Source organism: Anopheles gambiae, chromosome 3, assembly GCF_943734735.2.
Source record: "Anopheles gambiae chromosome 3, idAnoGambNW_F1_1, whole genome shotgun sequence".
Lineage (NCBI taxonomy): Eukaryota > Metazoa > Arthropoda > Insecta > Diptera > Culicidae > Anopheles > Anopheles gambiae.
The window spans coordinates 18,749,776-18,769,863 of record NC_064602.1 but is presented as its reverse complement, the minus strand read 5'-3'; the positions used below and the strand labels follow the sequence as shown (position 1 = coordinate 18,769,863).

At 43.3% G+C, this 20,088-nt stretch overlaps 1 protein-coding gene across 3 annotated transcripts; it reads left to right on the top strand.

Annotated features, from left to right (window-relative positions):
- The first annotated feature begins 598 nt into the window (after window positions 1–598).
- On the top strand, window positions 599–19,989 carry LOC1279803 (non-lysosomal glucosylceramidase). Of its 3 annotated transcripts, none has more exons than XM_061661727.1 (8): window positions 599–1,490; window positions 7,588–7,857; window positions 15,020–15,534; window positions 15,609–15,864; window positions 15,932–16,163; window positions 16,498–16,627; window positions 16,695–19,213; window positions 19,274–19,989. In XM_061661727.1, the coding sequence occupies exons 1-7, from the start codon at window positions 1,324–1,326 to the stop codon at window positions 17,810–17,812; spliced, it is 2,688 nt and encodes an 895-aa protein (XP_061517711.1). In that variant the 5' UTR covers window positions 599–1,323; the 3' UTR covers window positions 17,813–19,213; window positions 19,274–19,989. The 3 variants fall into 3 exon arrangements, with proteins under 3 accessions (XP_061517711.1, XP_061517709.1, XP_061517710.1); XM_061661725.1 differs by having other exon boundaries at window positions 603–1,490; window positions 14,960–15,534; XM_061661726.1 differs by having other exon boundaries at window positions 603–1,490; window positions 14,960–15,534; window positions 16,695–19,989.
- Window positions 19,990–20,088: the final 99 nt, after the last annotated feature.

Here is a 20,088-nt window from a genome sequence, read left to right as displayed (position 1 = left end):
TATTAGAAATGTAAATATTGTGAACACTTGATGTAATATTGCCGTTTGTGACTTTGTGTAAAATAGAAGAGTTGAAGGCAATTTGGTGAATCTAACTATATCAATTGTAAGACATTATTCTTATAAAAATTAAATGAAAAATGCTTGAAATATATTTGAAGTTCACAAAACACTAAAATCATTTGAACAACATTAAATTAAACATACAATACATTTTTATTTGCAGATTTTTCTTCTTATATCTAAAAGCAATATTTTTAAAATATTTGTGATCAACCTTTTTTTTTGTTTTTTTTTTAAACACTTTGAGCCGATTGGCCTCATTCATCTTTTTCAATTGTTATCAACACGATACATTAAGTGAGCATATTTTTTTTAACAATCCATAGAAATGGATAGGCTAGGATTGATACTCGTGTACTATTGAAGCATAAAATCGTACCGCACTAAACTATTGGCTATTATAATTCGTGTGTGTAACTCCAGTAGTCTTATTAACTAGGCACAAAACAACAAATAATTTTATCATTTTTTATAGATTCACTAACTACAAGAAAGTCGTTTATCCCACATTTTGACACCGCCGTAACCATAGTGCGCCACTATGTAGAAACTTCGTCCGCTCCTGCTGCCAGAGCCAACTCGCTCGGGCTGTTTATGCTCTCGTACGCACGCACCAAAGCAAGCACACGCGTGTGACAGCCGCGAAAGACACACGGGCCGACCGACCGACCGACACACACAGTCGCGAAACAATAGTTGCTGCACGGTGAGCGAGAGCGCCCAGTCGACGTTCGGCACGGGAACGGTGAAAGTGACCGCGAAGAAGAATTGTTGCATTTACCCTCTGCCCTACGCTAGTGCACTAAGGGCCGGAAAAGGTAACAAAAAACCAGTGTGTGCGTGTGTGTGTGTACCTATACCACACGGTGTGATTGTTGTGTGATAAGTGTTTTTTAGTAAATCGGTGTGCTTTCTGTGCGTTTTGCTGTGATAGTATGCAGGTGTCACGGTGTTAGAAGAGTGAAGAAAGGCCGTAGTGTGTGGGGGAATCGAGATTGTGCTCAATTATACATCACCACTAGGGAGGGTTTTGCGGGAGCTTTCTGTGCAGCCTACGTGGTTTTCGGTCGCCCTGTGAGCCGTGTGTGTAGCAACAAAGAAAGTGCATTAGAAGAGAGTTTCCCGTACAGATAGCGAAAATACAGTGCTTTTAAGTGGTGTTTGTCACAGGTGTGCCTGTGTGTATTTGTGTGCATTTTTCTGATAACATCTGATACAACCCGACCCTTCGTCCCCCCCCCCCCCCCCACCGGTGCAACGATGGACGGTGACAGTGTGCAATCGATGAGCGACTTTAAACAACAAGTGGCCGCCGTGCCGCAGTACGGCTTAAAGCTCAAGTTCAACCATGTCTTTAGCGACACCCGCAACCAAAACTTGCGCCCCTCGTTCCGGCAGATCCTGTCCATGGTACCGCTGGCGTTGAGGTGAGTGATAAACCCCCAACCCTCCCTATGTCTTCCCCATAATCATCCCCCTCTCTTGTACTTCCGACCGATGAGAAGATTAAAAAACGCAACCCACGGAGAGAGAGTGGTGCTGCCTGGCTGGCCTCTCGCGCTCCCTCACGCGCGCTGAATGTGAATTTGATGAAATCATTCCCCACGGCGGGTCGTGCGTGTTTGCCGTAATTTTTTGCAGCGATTAATAAAAAAAACAGTAGAACCTTTGATCTGAGACGGGAGACGGAATGAACGAAGATAAGCAACTGGCAAGAATGGGTTTAATTCTTTCCGCACAGAGTGTGCTGCTGTGTCACCGCGCCGATGTTCGCACGTTCAAGGGTATTCGGTTGCAAATGACCTCGAAAGTATGGTCTTGAATGTCACGTTGGCCGGTATGTGCTGCGTCCCTGCCGAGCACTTTTGGGAGATAAAATAATGGTGATGGTGTTGTGTGTGTGTGTGCGCTTGTGGCACTCAGTAGGCGCTGCCATCCTTATTAGGGAGCTTTCGCTTTTCTTTGTTGATGTCCTTTTTTTTTTGCTACTTCCCACCTGGCGTGCACCGGTAATGAGGAGTGGAGTGAAGACCGGGAGCGCGAGGCCACCAAAGACAAGACAAACTGTCTCGAGTGGGTTTGGTCCCTTTTTTGCAACCAACAAAGTCTCAGTGTATCGATTTTTTGTGTGTGTTCCTGGCGAAGCTTTGCTTTTATTCCATTTGCCTTTTCAACTCGCTAGATATGGTAATCTACTTCACGCAACGTACCATTTTTGGCATGTTGTTTTGTTATTAATGATCTCAATTACTGGCTGTTGGAACTCTGTTCTGAAGATATGAAACTATTGATGCGACAAAAAAGTGCGTGATTCTTTACGTTCGATTGATTTGTTTCATGTTTTGCTCGTATTTTATATTATCTGGTAACATTTTCATGTTATTTAAGGAATTTGTAGGTTTATTTTTCTGTTTTCTGTTTAGAGTTTTTTTATTTCTTCAACTATCGTTTATTATTCCTTATTTTCATTTATTTTTATGTTAATTGAGACACTTTTTTCTTCTTCTGTAGCACATTTCATTTTTTCTTTCTCGTTAGCTATTTCTCAGAAGTCATTTTATATATCGAAAATGTATATTCCTTAAATAATTGTCGTTGAACAGGTATTAGTTGGGACTTAGTGATAGTTAAAGTTGGCAAAAATCCGACTTTGATCCAACCTGGATCATTTAGAAACAGACTCCGGAAAGTAGGTCCGTCCAGCATTATCTGGAGTCGTCCGAAATCATTCGGATTCGTAGTCATCTGGAGTCGTTCGGAGTCGCTCGGAGTCGGAGTCGTTCGGAGTTGTCCAAAGTTGGCCATCAAAACAAAGGCCTGTGTACCCTGTGCCTGTGAAGTGCCCCGGGCCTGTGAAGTGCCCGCGCAATGAAAGACAAAAAACATAAAGTAATTGAATCATTGACCACAAGAAAATTGTACCGGTAGGCTGCTGTTGACTCCGACCGACTCCGATTCCGGTCGACTCCGGACGGATCCGTACGACTCCGACATTGAACGACTCCGACTTCGAACGACTCCGGCCGACTCCGGCCGACGCCGAACGACTCCGAACGACTCCGAACGACTCCGGACGACTCCGAACGACTCCGTACGACTCCGGACGACTCCGAACGACTCCGGACGACTCCAACCGACTTAGGACGACTCCGAACAACTCCCGACGACTTCGGACGACTCCGGACGGCTCCGACCACCTCTGGTCAACTCCGGCTGACTCCGGACGACTCCGGCTTTGAACGACTCCCACATCAAACGACTCTGGACGACTCTGAACGACTCCAGATCACTCCGACTTTGAACGACTCCGATTTCGAACGACTCCGGACGACTCCGAACACCTCTGGTCAACTCCAGCCGACTCCGAACACCTCTGGTCGACTCGGGACGACTCCGGACGACTTGGACTTCAAACGATTCCGACTTTGGGCGATTCCGGCCGACTCCGGCCGACTCTGAACGATTTCGAACACCTCTGGTCAACTCCGGCTGACTCCGGACGACTCCGACTTTGAACGACTCCGATTTTGAACGACTTCGGACGACTCCCAACACCTCTGGTCAGCTCCAGACGACTCGAACTTCGAACGACTCCGACTTTGGACGACTCCGGCCGACTCTGAACGACTCCGGACGACTCGGAACACCTCTGGTCAACTCCGGACGACTCCGGACGACTCGGACTTCGAACGACTCCGACTCCGGACGACTCCAAACGATTCTGAGAGACTCCGGACAACTCCGGACAACTCCGAACAACTCCGGACGATTCTGGACGACTGCGGGAGACTCCGGGAGACTCTAGGAGACTCGATAAGGCTGCAGATGATTCCGACTCCAGGCGGAACTAGTGGTTCGGATTTTGCCTGAACAAAAAACAGGTTTTAGTTAGACATTTTAAGCCATATACTGATAGTTTGAATTTGTATTCTGGTGGAAAAATTTTACTCGTTCCATTTCGTGATAGTAATATAACTTCTTGTAAATGAATAACAGCATGGCAAGCACTATTTTATGCTACGCTCGGAAAGATTCGATCATCTACCCACATTAACGAACGTTGGCAGTTTGGTTAACATATTCCATAACACTAAATCAACGAATATTGATTGCCGTCTAGTTTCTAGCCTCAATAGCCTTCCCTTCGCACTGTTTCGCACGCCTTTATGCGGGAAGCACAGCGCGGCAATAGGCAGCACGCATCTTTCTTATCACCCACGGCCACGCAAAGGCTAAGTGTAGCGGAAAGTAAACATAAACCGTCGACCGTGGCCGTACTCACACACTACATCATCAAGTTTGCCCTTTTTCTTCACCCGAAGCCGATGCTTCAAGTGATCGCGCCGTCTTTCGGTTTGGCCTTTGTTTGGCCTCTCGGTACTTTATCTTTTTCGGCAATGATGCAATCAGCCAAGCACGTGTTCGATAAACGCTTCCAAGTGTGGTGCCTGTGGTTCTGCTCTTTCCAGAAATGTGTGTGTGTGTGTTTGCGAGCAGTGCATGCGATGGATCAAACGTGATAGATGAGGCGAATGGGCGCTGCCTTCGGGTGATACATTGGTTCGGGGACGATAAAAACGTTTAACGTTGTGTGATGTGTAATAGATTGTGCGCATTAAAGGCATTTGAGGCTTATCTTTCAAAAAAATTAACCAGTCTGCCAACATCTCATGATAAAAGGAGAATAGTGTTCTTTGTTGAAAGAACGAAATGATGAATCTTGAGGAGTTAAAAAAACTGAGGTTAACCATAAGATATAACATTTTCTTGTACATATATTCACTATTATAATTTGTCCTCAACACGTCTTTGTAATTAAACAGTGCAGCAGGCCAGTTTTTGTCAAAATTATCTTTAAAACTCTTTTTTCTTGTTTATTTTTCTTACCAACATTTTTACGACAGGAAATCCCTTTTTCTAGAGAGGATTTTTACTGCACACGCAAAAAAAATAAATTCACAAACATAAAAGTTTTGCTTGCTCAAGAGGCCATGTGGCAATAAGATCGCCGAGCAGAAAAAGCCAAAATATACCATTCCGTTATCTAGATTCATCATTTCTATCTTACACAACAAACGCAAACGACGCACCAAGATGGGGAAGAAGTTGGTGTAAAAAAAACAACAACTTCATCCTCACTTCTCAAGTGGTTCTCCACTGCGTAAGTCGGCGGATATAATGCTTGCTGTTGTTGCGGCATAGCAGAGATCATAACATGAATCATGTACGCCCCCTACTGGGAGGGCTCCAACAAAGAAAGGAAGCTAAATTTAGTGCGATCACTTTTATTACCAGTATCGGTGACCACACACAGAAACAAACTGCTTTCCATTGGGAGAAGCTTCTGCAGCACACCAAAAAAACACAAGAATAACACGATCAGCGGGAAATTGGATCGCTTGTTGGGATGCCTAAGTGCAACCATCCCATGTACGTAAACATGGGTCTCAGCAAGGGAGTTTATACGGCTTGAATGCATCGATGGTAAATCATAAAAAAATGTTTCCTATTTACGTGGTTTGCACCAGCCTGGAGGGGCAAACTAAATGCAAGTGTGCTATTAATACACTCCAAGCGTTTGGAAACATTTTCGAATGGATTTAGAACGTGCTGTTTGGGCATACTTTTGTTTATGTAATGTATCCAATGCAGCATTTCTTCCCTTATTGACATGAACATACTTTATTAAACATGAAACAAATACTTGTAAATTATGTACAAATTATGTAAATGTAGAGAAAGCTTCCAAATGCGGCGAATGTTTCGTTCCGCTGTGAACGTTATGTTTGCATTTTTTTTAAATTGTCTCAGACATGTTGTTGTTAGTATGGTTTAGAGAGGCTTTGGCTCCTGCGGAGTTCTTTCGCCTCTCTCAGACATGTATATTTAATGTGAAATCTCAGTTTATTAATATTTTGTCTAATTATCAAAATTATGTACCATGAAGTGTAACGGTACGTCAATCCTCTTAATATTATAATTAGAGCTCTAGAGTTGGCATTTTTTCAATGAATTACTTAACTGATTTCTATCATTCGGCCTTATGCATATAGTGAACATTGTGGGGTTTTGATCATATTTATTTAGAAAGTGCTAATACATGTTTTAGGTATGCTACTTTATGAAAGTCAATTTGTTTTACCTCTCGTACGAAGGGTAATTAAATTACCCAATGAATGAATATGAACTCACAATCACATTTACTTTTACCTCTCTTAATAGTGTTTACTGTTATTCACCAATACTTCACGCAAACGTGTGAAGGAATGGTGCTGACAAGTATTGAAACCAGTGTTGCAAAATGTCATGAAAATCATGCGATAATCACAACCGAAAGCAATGAACATATTCGTGGTAGATTGATGATCATTGCTGATACTCAATGACAGTGAATCATGACATGCTAAACGTGCTGTGCGAGTGCTTGTGTTATAACCGATACTCTGAGCTTAATACCTTCGCAAGCATAATCATGACTTCTGGCTGTGGGATCAGTGCTGCCAAATGTCATTGTTTCAGTTGATTTGAGTCTCACCTCCGATCATCACAGTAGAGCTCGTGACGCTGACATTTTTTTTTCAGTCGGAATTTGTCATTACATGTCATTCAGTCATAACAGTGACATTTCGCAGAAGTGACCAAAGCAAATTAAACACAAAATGATTGACCAATGGATGATCGTAAAAATGTCACAAAGCACGTAATGGTCACACCAATCGTTTTGAGTATCACCTCTGGTCATCACAGTTGAGTACGTGACGCTGATATGGATATTGTGTCAGTCAGATTTGTTTACGCCGTTGACACTGACATTTTTCAGCAGTGATTGAAACAAAGTTAAAATATATTAACTATAAGATATATATTTTATATACATATATTAACTTAAAGATCTTTTTTAATGAAAATGCTGATTATTTAGTTTGGAATCCAATAACATGTTATTTGGTGCATAAAACGTCAGAACTACTGAATGAAAATTACATCATCATGTCACTAAAATGTGTCCAAATATTTTAGGTCAAAATAAGCCCCACCTGGAGACAGGACGTTCCAGATGGGAACCGAACATTTCCGGCCTGATTAGAAGAATCCTCCCCATAGGTCCCAGTCGTTGAACCGATTCAATTTGCATCAGAAATCGCTCTCCTTCCATTTACTGATTTACCAATCAATTATTTTAATTGTTTCATTTACGCTAAAATGTCGCTTAACTCTGTTTCAATAAATGGTCTACCAATTACGCGCCCAACTTTAAAAAAAACACCTTCACTATACAACGAAACACTTCCACGCCATTAAAAGACGCACATTCCAAAGAAGGGAAAATTTGCATTTTGCGACCTGGTCTGGTAGCAAGTAAATAATGAAGAAGTAAAAGTCTACATCGCTGCCATCCCCCCCTATCGAACCCGTCTTCAAACTTCAAACAAAACCTTCCTTCTTTCTCTCTCTCTCTCTCTCTCTCTCTCTCTCTCTCTCTCTCTTTCTCTCTCTAACGGCTTTTCCTTTCATTACTCCCAGATACATTCCCTACTACTGGAAGGTGGCGCGCGAGGGCCGCCAGGTGCTGATGGACTACTGGTACACGGAGAACGGCAAGCAGATCTACGGCGCACCGCTCGGCGGCATTGGCGCCGGCACGATCGGGCGCGGATTCGCCGGCGAGTTCTGCCGCTACCAGCTGAAGCCGGGCCTGTACGAGTACAACACCGTGCACGCCAATCAGTTCATCGTAACGATTAAGGACGAAACTGGCGCCACCATATTCCACAGTCTGCTGTCGACCTACAGGTGAGTGTGTATGTGCGGGTGTGTTTGTGTCTATGTACTGGCGAGTCCTTACCACCACCGTCTGTGCCATAGTTGTGGCAGGATGGGGATTTTGTCCCCGGCCAATTTTTCCTTCCCTTTCAGTACCGTTTTCGTTGGGATTTTATTAGTGGTTGTAGTAGGGGGAATGTAACCTGCCCTCGGCCCTCTAGAGCGGACCTATAACGGGCACTGACGCTGACCGAATGTGTCGCGACGCCGGAGGGCCGAAGTAGTAAATGTGTGTTGATTGCATGCTTTTTTCCCCCATTCCGTCGTGCTGTTTGTACCTTAGAGCTGGCTTGGCTGTGTTTGTGGTAGTTAGTGTGCAGATTGATAAGTTTGTTTTGATGCTTTTTTGTTGTTATTTATCATTTCTAATGATTATCATTTTAGTTTGTTTTAAATAAGTGTTCATTGTATAATATCCTCCTAATGATTGAATTAATTTTTCATATTTTAATTTTATTTAATATAGTTTGATAATCTTCTTCATACATCATACATCTTTCTCTATCCAAAGACACACTTATATCAAACGAATTCTCCGAAAACTGTAACTCTCTCAACGCTCGCCACGGAACGCTGTTTTCCAGCAATCACCGCCCGTTTTTTACGGCATTTTGAATGTTGAACGCAATTTCGTTCCAATACACCCCATTACCACCCCTCAACGTCTCTTCTCGCTTCCTCCCCCCTTTAGGCACTCTTCGTTCACTGTACAAAATTTGTTCTGCCGCGCCTTCGAGCGCAACCGGAAGTGCCACAGCGAGTCTGGCGACGATGTAAATCGTTCCGTTCCGCCGTTCGTTTTTCACAGCCAGCTTGGGTTTTCCTTAGCTCTCTGTCCTTCTCTTTCTACCTCTCTAAGCTTGCTCTCCCTCTCTCTCTCTCTATGAGCTCTGTTTGCTCGCTGGCTAATTGAATATCCTGATGCATCCAACCCAGTGGGTTTGGGGCAAGTGGCGAGCCCTCGATGTACACCGCGATAAGTGGATAAGACCTCACACTCCGTGCGCTACGATAGAGGCATCATGTGGACGCATCGTCCTGGATGGCCACATCTATCGACGTCGCGACATTGCACAGGCTGCACAGACAGTCGTCAACCAACGTTTGGGGACGCTGGGTAGAAAACAAGCATCACCGAAATCGGACAGCCGTTCATGGGCTGGCATGATTGGAATAACAGATTTTTGTTTTTACTGTCCAAGCGGTCTTTTTTGTTTGGCTCTACGAACGCGCCACAGCTGGAAGGCAAACGTGTATGCGATAAAACAATCCGACCAGACAAAATTGGTCCACTTTTAGACGCGTGGAGAAGAGGAAGGGAGAGAAAAAACATTCCACCAGCAATCAAAACAAACCCAAATCTCTCCCTTTTCCTCGGTGGAGCACTGTTTTCAGTGGTGAAATCGTTCGATCATGGCTGGCACGAGGCTGGAAGAGTAATAGCAACGTTTAGGATGTTTTTGACATCTTCATCATTCCGGAAAGCTCTGCTGGAGCTCTTTCCTACCAACGGAAAACCACTCAAAATACTCGTTTGATAAAGTATTTTCTTACAATTCCAATAAACAAACGAAATGAAAATAGCTAGAAGAAAAGCAATTTGTCCACAGCAAAACAACTTTATTTTCCCTTGACTCCCTTTTTCCCTTAACTCCCTTTTTCCTTGAGTTCAATTTGTTATTCCGATTTATGTATTTGATCGATGTTTTTTCGTATTAAAAGAAGCTTTTAATTAAAGGTAAATTAAATTTTCTAACCACATGTTTTAAAACACCACAATCTTATTCGTGTTAGTTTTCTAATATTTGCTTAGTTTTTTTTTGTTTCTTTCTTACTTAATTATTTAATATTTACTCTTTGTTGATGCATTCTTTTTCATTTGTATCAACGTTTATTCGTATTGCAATTATGTTTTAATTGAAAGTTCAAAAAACCAGTCATGCATTTTCAAATCTCTCACACTTTGTTTGGTGTTACGTTTTTTCCTGTTTAGTAACACAATTCGTGTTCAATTCACTCAATGTCATGCCTTTCGGTCATGCCTTTTATGTTTTTATTCGATTGGTCACACGTATTAGTAATTGATTGATTATTTGTTGTTTGTTTACTTATACGTTCTTGTGTATCCATTTTTAATTGTTTTTTAATTGATCTTTGTTATTGATAGTAAAACGAAATTAGAGTTTTATTTATTTTCATTTTTTTTGTTTACTGTTATTGGTACAATCAGCGTGATTTCTTGTTGTGTTTGAATTTTTTTTATATTTGTATTCAATTAGTAATGTTGTTTCATGTTTACCTCTTTTCAAATTAAATTGTAATAGAAATTATTTATTATTGTTTGGCATAACATGATGTATTATATAGTATACCACTGTGCGTCCAATAAATCCAATAAATCCAATACTTGAGATTGTTTTGGATATTAAAGCTCACCTTTTTCTTATCACTTTTGTTGTAAATTAATTTGCCCGTTGCTTTGTTTCATAATAAGATGTTATTCATTTCCATCTTATGTAGACAAAATCACTTAAGTATTCTCGCTTCATTTATCAATAGGAAGAGTAAGCTCAGTTTCATCAAAAGTTTAAAAAAATCAGCAATCAGGAGGGTAGATGCATAATTTCATTAATTTTTTTTAATTCGATATTTAAGTATTTGTTGGTGGTCTTATTTGTTTGCTGTTTAATTACTTTTTATGTTTCATTCATGGTTGGATTTATAGCAAGGAAGGTGAGGCTGCCTCTTGCTGTGGGTGTTCTTGTTCTTGCTGCAGGTATTTATTTTATCAGAATCATGGGCCTCTCTGTTCGTTTTGTCCGACTGAGTACGGCAGTTATACGGTATTTGCACAAATGCTTCATGCACTCGGGTGCTCTGTTGCTTGAAAGATGAGAAAGCTATGCATCGCCAATAAGTTCAAAGGAAAGTAAAGTAAACATATACCAGAATTATCGAGTATCGACGTATCTCCGGTTAGCTAAGCTTCATCTTCCTATATTAGTCCTCAACGTATAGCTACTTTTTAATATTATTTGGCTCTTCTTAACTTGAACAGTTCAGTACATCTAACGAATACTTTGCTTCCTCTTGGGCTTCTCCTTGTTGGTTAGTTTATTGATTTAATTCCAATGTCGTCTATTAGAAATATATAAAGCACTCTTTCACATTCTTTTCTCACTTTATTTTCATAAGCTGGCAGCGTATTTTAAATATCGTTTTCATTTAATCCTATTTAATATCCTTTTTTTATTTTGCATTTCTCACTTTCTAAGTGCTCCTGTTTTTGCCTAAAGGACTAAAAATCTTTTCACTTAAATCCAATCCATTATCGCCGTGCATTGTACAGCACAGGAGTGGGGTTCTTTCAACGGCACTCACCTTCAATGCAAATGCGCTGTACAGATGCAACATGCACTGCTGCTCCATGTCCGAGTGGTTAAATCGTTCTTTTTTTTACCCGCGAACTTAATGCAGCAAAAATGAAATGAAACTCAAATGAAAAGAGGTGCAAAGTAAACGAGATGAAGGGGTTTTTATTTGCGCTGAGGGAAGGATTGTATTGAGCTGGGAAAGCTGTAAAAACCCTATTCACACATACACAAACGCAGAGCGAAACGTACATTCATTAAATCCCACTTGTTCTATTCCCCCGATTGGGGAAATATTTTTCATCATTCACACACCACACATACACACACACACCCTGTTGGATGGAAAAGTTGCACCGGAGTTTATAATTGAATAAAAAATTTACCATTTTACGAGCGACGCTCGCGCTGGATGGTGAGCTGCAGTGCAACGATGGTGTGCCTGCAGGCTATCCCCGATTACTGCCAATCTCCCAATCCCGGTCCAACAACTCGAAGGGACCACAAATTCTACGTTCTTCGCATCCACAGCTCCTGCTCTCTTGCTGATCCAGATCGCAATGGATTTATTTTTTCAAAACGTTCTAGATTTCCACAACCGCTCACGGACGATTCCCTCCTTCCCACGGTTTGGTTTCATCAAATTAAAAACCATCGCCTGGAAACATGTCGATAGCGTGCAGACTGGGCGAGACTGTTGGAGTTGATCCTGGCAAGGACCCCGCCCTGCATTCACTTCCGTAATGCACTTTTTCCCCCTGCATTATTGTCGCTACACTGCACTACAATGTGCCACACACACACACCGCGAGGTTAGGACGTTTTCTTTAGTGCACGATTGAAAATAAAGCCCAAGAAAATGAGGAAACTAAACCAGACCAAACATGTACACACACACGGTGGATACGAGGGCAAACGTGGGACAAAATAAAACTATGGCAAGAACTGTAGCCTAAACCCCGCGGAAATAGCTGTAGAAGAGATGCCTTAGGGATGACGATGGCTTGTTCCGGTTTATGGGCTTACTGGTGGAGGTCCTCCGTGCAGAAAATCGATTCCCATCGTCTGGCGAAGGCTTTTGTCTTGCGGGTTTGGGCTGGTTTTATTTCCTAGTTGTTGTTGTTATTCCCCCCTCTGCGTTAATGTACCGTTTTTTGCCACAAGCTCACGGAATAGGTTGTTCTTGTGCAGTGGCATTGTTAGTGGCAGCAAAAAATAACCGTGGGCGACATATTTTTCTCCATTCGCGCATCCCTTTCGTAAATCAACAAACGGAAACAGGGATCAGACGTAGCCGTCGTCGTCCGTGGTTGTTGAGGATCGGAGCACCTTTGCTCCACACTTGTAGAAAATAAGAAAACTCGCCCACAAGTGGCGGCACGTGTGTGCTGTAAATGATTTGCTCTATTACAATTGGCTCAGCGTCTGCAACCTTCGTTATGTGCTTTATGGACAAATGGTTGATTTTCCACTTGCTCAAAGCAGCATGATTGCTTTGAAGCTGCCTATAGTACATAGAGATCTTGTACGGAATCATTATAGAATCGCTTCGAAGGCAGTTTTTCTCTTTTTCAAATTAATTATACCATTCCTTTGCATCCCTTCAACTGGTACGAACTGAAACTTCGGATGAAATTGGAGCCAAATCGGTGCGTTTAAATGCAGTTTTGTACCGGGCTTGTGGTTGCAACGTTTAGCGTACCTGTTGTCGTTGTTGCGGTTGAAGGTAATACGACACTTCCCGGCCAAAGTGGCGGGGCGGGCTGGTGCCACCCTCCCTCCTTGTGTGTATAAGCAACGCATTCAACACGCCTTCGTCACTGTGAATGATGTTAGGCTTCATTTTATCTTAACGATTGGCCTGCTGGGATGCTACACAGCTGAATTAGTGATGGCAAAAGAGGGTGTAGCAAAAGACATCACAGTGCTGGAACTAATATTTGCCTTCCTCTGGAATACGATGCTAAAAAGATGATGATAATTTGTTGTGTACGCGCGTTCCTCAATAGCAGTGTCTGAAGGGGGTTTATTTAGGCGTGAAGCAAGGCATCGATGACACATTGGATGTGGACGACGAGAGGATGGAGGCCAATTTTAAATGACATATGATCGTCAACTGTGTGTTTGAAATGATGTGATTTACAATGTGTTTGTTTGTGTTTGAAATGTGTCAACTATTACGTGTGCGTTGACATGTGAAGATCCAATAGCATAATCATCATAGAATTTCGTAAGCTAGGTTCAGTGTTCAGAGCAAGCTTGACTTAAAAATTCCATGCTATCGTATTGCAATGCTTCATTATGAATGCGATTACCGGGAAGATTTAAAAATACTCATACGAGGTTTATATGCTGTATTTATACAGGCTTAGTACGCAACTACTTCTATGAAATCGCTTATTAATAGTCTGCACTGAGATGGAGATCTCAGGATGAGTGAGATTCGAACTACCACCGACATTTACATGAGCCGGTGCTATTATCATTGAACCAGCTGGCTGACCGATCATTACATTATATGGCGAGCACTTTTGAGCTAATAAAAGATGCGCTAAAAATAGTTCCTTTCGAAAAATAATAGAGTGTATGGTCTCATTGCAAATAAATTAGGGAGAATTTTGTTAAATTGAATGAGAATAACTATTTAACAGAGTATAAAAATGTGGAGAAACTATAACGATCTTCTTGCAACTAAGATTTGAACAATTTATTTCTTTGTTATTTTGGTTACTTAATAATAATTAATAACATCGCGATTAAAGAGTGTTGTTGTGGTTGTTAGTTGCTTTTTTATTTTATCATTATTATGGTTAACATTTACGTTTTTCTCATAAATTATAAATTTATTTAGCTAGAGACATGTAGGACAATCCAGCCCGGTAATGTTCGATCTCAAAATCAGCTTTTGAAATACAGTTCTTATACTTTAATTTATTTTTATTTAAACCTGCCAATGCCATCTGTTTAGGGATAAATGATTCTCTCGATTGCACTAGATCCAGGATTGGTAGAGGACGTGATCCTCGATCTGCAATCAAACCACAATGTGTGTTCTGTGTTCATCTTTCTGTAACAAATAATCATTTGCTTTAAGGGTTTGTCAGGACTTCTCATAGTTGTGGGACACTTCCTTGACTCTTTATTCTTGGAAGTGAAATTGATATGTTGGAGATTGGACTCTATGGTACCCTTTTAGGACAGGCTATTTGAACATTCTTAATAGAATTGTTAAACATGGGTGCTATAGAGTACAAATCCGATTGGATAAATTTCATTTCAGTTAGGAAAGAGTCAATAAAGTGTCCCAAAACTATGAAAACTCCTGGAAAACCAATGTTCGTAATAAAATAGCAAGTAGTTTAATCTCTTTAATTTAATCAATTTATGGGATATCAATGTTTCTGTATCTACTAATAAATACGCAATGTGTACGCTAATAGATTTGTCATACTAACGCTTACCAATATCCATTAACCATTCTTTCATCCTGCTACGTCACCGCAATGTGCTGAATCCGCATTTGCTTTGCTTAACTTGCTTCGGGACGCCCTTTCTGCCAAACACACATGAAAAACACACATTCGCTAACTTGTGCTGTAAACCACCGCAACGCTTGTCTACTAACACATCACACTCGCTTGCACCATCGTTCAACTCAAACTAAACCCCAAAAACACACATACACACAAAACGATCGTCAGTAACGAGCAAACTACAGCAGCGAACCGTGGTGGTTCTTCCTCCAAATCGCGTCGTTACAGCCGGCCCAAGACTCCGCTCGCCAGCTGGGAAAGTGGGCTGGATGCGTCCCGGTGCAGCTACACCGCACTGTACCCCCGTGCCTGGTCCGAGTACGATCTGAGCGAGCACGGCGTGAAGTTGGTGCAGCGCCAGATCTCGCCGATCATCCCGCACGACTACAAGGAAAGCTCGCTACCGTGCGCCGTGTTCGTCTGGACGGTCGAGAACGTGTGCGACAAGGACCGGCAGGTGACGCTCACGTTCACGTTCAAGAACGGAACCGGCACGAAGAAGCAGGATGCAGAGGGTGGCAGTGAGACGAGTGCGTTCACGCAGGGGAATGCACGGGGCGTCTCGATACGGCAGACGATCGCCGAGATGCCGTGCACGTACTGTGTGAGCTGCCGCAGCTCGTCCGAGATCAATCTGACGCGGTGCGAGCGGTTCGACCCGACCGGCAATGGGGAGAAGCTGTGGAACGATCTGAAGGAGAACGGCCATCTGACGGAGAAGTCCAACGATGAGACGCTCAAGTGTGAGTGGGGCTGAGTGGTGGAATTGATCTTGCTTTATTTAATTTATTAAATTGATTTTCTACTTTTCTCACAGCCAAGGACGTCGCTGTTGCCGTTAGTGGGCAGATATTAGTGCAACCCGGCACCACATCGCAGCTAGAGTTTGCACTCGTGTGGGACATGCCGAAGGTACATTTCCAGAAGCGCGGCAAGGAATACCATCGCTACTATACGAAGTACTTCGGCAAGAGCGGTGACGCAGGACCGCAAATCTCGGACTACGCGCTCAACAATTACGGCAAGTGGGAGCGATTGATCGACGAGTGGCAGCGACCAATACTGGAAGATGCGTAAGTATAGCTCGATCGAGGTCATTTTTTGATGGAGAGCTTACCCAAGAACCTTTCTCCATTGCAGAGATCTCCCGGATTGGTACAAGAGTGCAATCTTTAACGAGCTGTACTTCATTGCGGACGGTGGCAGCGTGTGGTTCACGATGGACGATCAGACCGATCTGCCGTTTGACGATCCTCGGCTGGCGTATGGGCGTTACTCGTACCTGGAGGGTCACGAGTATCGCATGTACACGACGTACGATGTGCACTTCTACGCGTCGCACGCACTGGCCAGTCTGTGGCCAAATCTGCAGGTAGGAGCACTTTCATAGTTAATCTTGGATTTTCAGAGATTGTTCTCATAGCTTTGGGACATTTTTTGGGCTCTTTCTTATGGAAAGTAAACTTTATGTGATTGAAATTGGACGCTTTAACACCTTTGTTTACCATTACTTTGGATTTTCCTATTACTTACATGAAAATTCCTATTAGATTTGTCCAAACCTCTTGATAACTCGTATAAGAGAAGAAGGAAGGACTAGAAATCAAAATAAGCCTTTTTAGGTGTCTCGCTTAAAGTAGTCTCTCTTATTCAGATTTTTGTATACTGTTTTAAGACTCATATTAACCGACATGTTTCCATTGCAGGTTAGCATCCAATACGACTACAAGGACAGTATAGAGCGCGAAATTACCGAAGGACGGAAGCATCTGTACGATGGCAAGGTGATTCCGAGAAAGATTAAAAACTCCGTACCGCACGATCTTGGTGATCCTGGTAAGCTAACTTAGCTTAATCTTGGCAAGAATGAGATAAACTCAACATAAATTTCACCCACTTTTAGCGGAAGAACCGTTCGATCTGATCAACGCGTACCCTATCCACGACGTGTCGGAGTGGCGCGACCTGAACCTAAAGTTCATTCTGCAGGTGTACCGCGACTACTACACGCTCAACCACTACGCCCAGCTAAACGCGGAAAACGCGAGCAAGTTCAGCTCGATCGAGTTCATCGACAAGGAGAGCATGTACGACACGTACATACAGGACAATCGCAACCGGCCGAACGGGGCCGGCTCACCGATCGACAGCAACCAGAAGGCTGCCAACCGCAAATCGGCCTCGATGTACATCAACGAAACGAACGGCAAGGTGTATCTGATGGATGCGCTCACCTACCTGAAGGTGATGTATCCCGCCTGCCGCGTGGTGCTGGAACATTCGCTCGAGTGGGACAAGGACGGGGACGGGCTGATCGAGAACAGCAAAGCGCCCGACCAAACGTACGACACGTGGGTGATGGATGGGCCGAGCGCGTACTGCGGTGGGCTTTGGCTGGCCAGTCTGCACTGCATGTCGGCGATGGCCAGCCTGCTGGATCAGAACGAGGATAGCGATCGGTACAAGGCGGTCCTGGACAAGGGGCGAGCTTCGTTTGAAGAAAAGCTGTGGAACGGCACGTACTATCGGTTCGATGCGCAGAGTGCGTCGAAAAATAGCATCATGTCGGATCAGCTGTGCGGCCACTGGTATCTGCGCTCGTGCGGGTTCGATTACGACGTTTTCCCGAAGGAAAATGTACGGTTAGCGATGCGCACGATCTACGAGAACAACGTGATGCGGTTCTGTGGCGGACAGCTCGGTGCGGTCAATGGGTACGTGCCGAGCGGGCAGCCGAACAAGGATGGCCGCCCGGACACTGTGTCCATACAGGGGGAGGAGGTGTGGACGGGCGTGACGTACGCGCTCGCATCGACCATGATTCACGAGGGCATGTTTGAGGAAGCGTTCAAGACGGCGGGCGGACTGTACCAGGCGCTGTCGGAGCGCATCGGCATGAACTTTGAGACACCGGAGGCGGTGTACGCGGAACGGCACTATCGGGCGATCGGTTACATGCGCCCGCTTAGCATATGGTCCATGCAGACGGCTTGGGAGATGAAGAAGCTGCGTCGCGATTAAAATGGCGCTTAGCGTGGGTTGGATCGTGTTTTCGTGCGTGGTTGAAGAGGAGCAATGCTGAGCGCGGCGGTCAGTGGATAGGTATTGTGTGCTGACATCCTTCATGCCTGTAGGCGATTTTATGCGTAATTTATCCCAAACAGCCATTGATTTTAGTTGTAAGGTGTAGTCGGAAGCGGAAGATTGTTTCTTTTATGTATCTAGTCACTAAGGTTTCACGTGTTATTTAAATGTTTTATTTAGTTCATTTCTAATACCCTTTTTCACTAATTCTGTCGTACCCAATAGAATGTGCAATCACGGATTCGCCAAAACTAAAAGCTTATGCGCTTGCGCAGCTAGCTTTTACGTATTACAATCCCTCATTGAACAGGACCCCATGAAACATGAAAATAGTCTAGATTTTTCCCCTAATTTTTAAACGATTGCAGTTTCGTAATTGTATCGAGGTCAGCAGCCAGTCTGTGCGTGTCTGTATGTCTCTTTGTGTATCAATGTTTGTTGTGTGGTGTAAAGCAGATCCCCCATCGTACAATACAAAGTGTAATACGTGGTTTCTAATGTCCTGGTGACCTTCCCCCTAAACCTCCCTCTCTCGATAGCCATGACCTGAGCAAAAAAATGAACCGGTGATTAACAGGTACACCAGCGGATATGATCCGCGTGCACGCAATGCTACTGCTACGCAAGATACATACCGCAAGCACAAAATATTAAGCCTCCTTTACCAGGTGTAAATTCCTCACCAGCTGCGAGATGCTATTTGCTACTATAAAATATATATATTTATGAAAGATAATGAAAATAACATACAAAAAGCTATATTTTTGGTCTTGCGCGCAAAATTGTAATCGAAATTTCGTATAACACACGTGTTAGCAAAGCTACCCCAGGTCGTCACTTATTGCCGCAAGTAAAACAGAAAGCGTATATATATACACACACACACATATATTTAACGCAGAGCAGTAAAATTAACTACACTATATGCGCTGGCCACTTAATTGTAGCGTGCACCACCGTTTTGTGAATGTGAATGTACAAATCGATGACGATTAATGAATGATGCCGTTTGCCGGAAAGCGAACAATTATAAACACGCCTAAATAAATACGAGATGTAACATCACACAATGCAGCGGAGTATTGTCTTTTCATTAAAATGCGTTTTTTATGTACCTTATAACAAAAGAAACAAGAAATACCAAATGACGAGTTTCAATAAAACATTCAACATCGAAATCGATGAAACTAACGGCCATTTCAAATTCGGCCCAGCGGTTCGGTTTTGCTGCATGGGCACCGCATCTGGTACGCGTTGACAGCTCGGCTTTGTTGTGGAACGGAAAACTGGCTTCATTTTGGTGCTGGAGCAAACTTACCGATCGTCGTCCGTTTGCCGGTGAGTAAAGCAAACGAATCTGAACCGAAATCCTTGTGATACGACCATCACTCTACGCAGCTTTCAGTCCTGCACCGAAGCCATTGCGGCAAATCAAAGGAATACATTTCCCCCGAGGACACACACACAAACAAAAGGATCTCAAGAATCCCGCAGCTGTGATAAGCGACCCTCTCAACCTTCTAGAGCCCCTACAGTACTGTACTTCTTGGCCCCGTACACTTCACAGTCACACTCGCCAAAAAATGGCAACAATCGTAATCACTGGCCAAATGATCATGAAGAAAACGAAAAAGCGAATCTACAAAAAGCGCTCACCAAAGCGGGCCACACAAAGGAAGCCCAAAAGTAATGCGAAAAAAGTGCCTCGAACTGTGCGGAATCCACGGCCGTTCCGACTTCCACCGATGCGTCCCCCGAGCGCGATGCTCCGCCAGATGCAGCAGCTAATGCGCGAGATACGGCAGATGACCCAGGAAACGCGAAATATCGGTAGAGTCTGGTCGTTGCAGCGGTAGGTGGCATTGAAGTGAGGGCGAGGCTGAACTATCATGCGAAAGGGAAGGGGAGAAAGAGATAGGAGAAGGATAGAGCAGGATTTGAATTGATCAAAGAACAGAAGACAGGCGAGCGAGTGGCTGTTAATAATTGTGCGATATTTATGTTGTAGAAATAGGTTAAGAGCTACGAACTAAATAAGGTATAAAATACACTATTTAAATAAAAAAAGGCAGCAAAATCCCATTACGGGAAACAAACTGAGTACAAATGGAAAAGTGTGCCGTTCTTTCTGGAAGGATTATTTGCTAACAAACAATGCCCCCGATCGGAAAGCGTTCGATGTAAACATTGCTGTCAAGCGAAAGTGCCAAAAT

Bases quoted from the DNA above. Each gene is read 5' to 3' on its own strand.
- LOC1279803 (XM_061661725.1), top strand. From the start codon at position 1,324: ATGGACGGTGACAGTGTGCAATCGATGAGCGACTTTAAACAACAAGTG. The intron at 15,535-15,608 runs GTGAGTGGGGCT...CTTTTCTCACAG, and splicing joins CAACGATGAGACGCTCAAGT to CCAAGGACGTCGCTGTTGCC. The intron at 16,628-16,694 runs GTAAGCTAACTT...ACCCACTTTTAG, and splicing joins GCACGATCTTGGTGATCCTG to CGGAAGAACCGTTCGATCTG.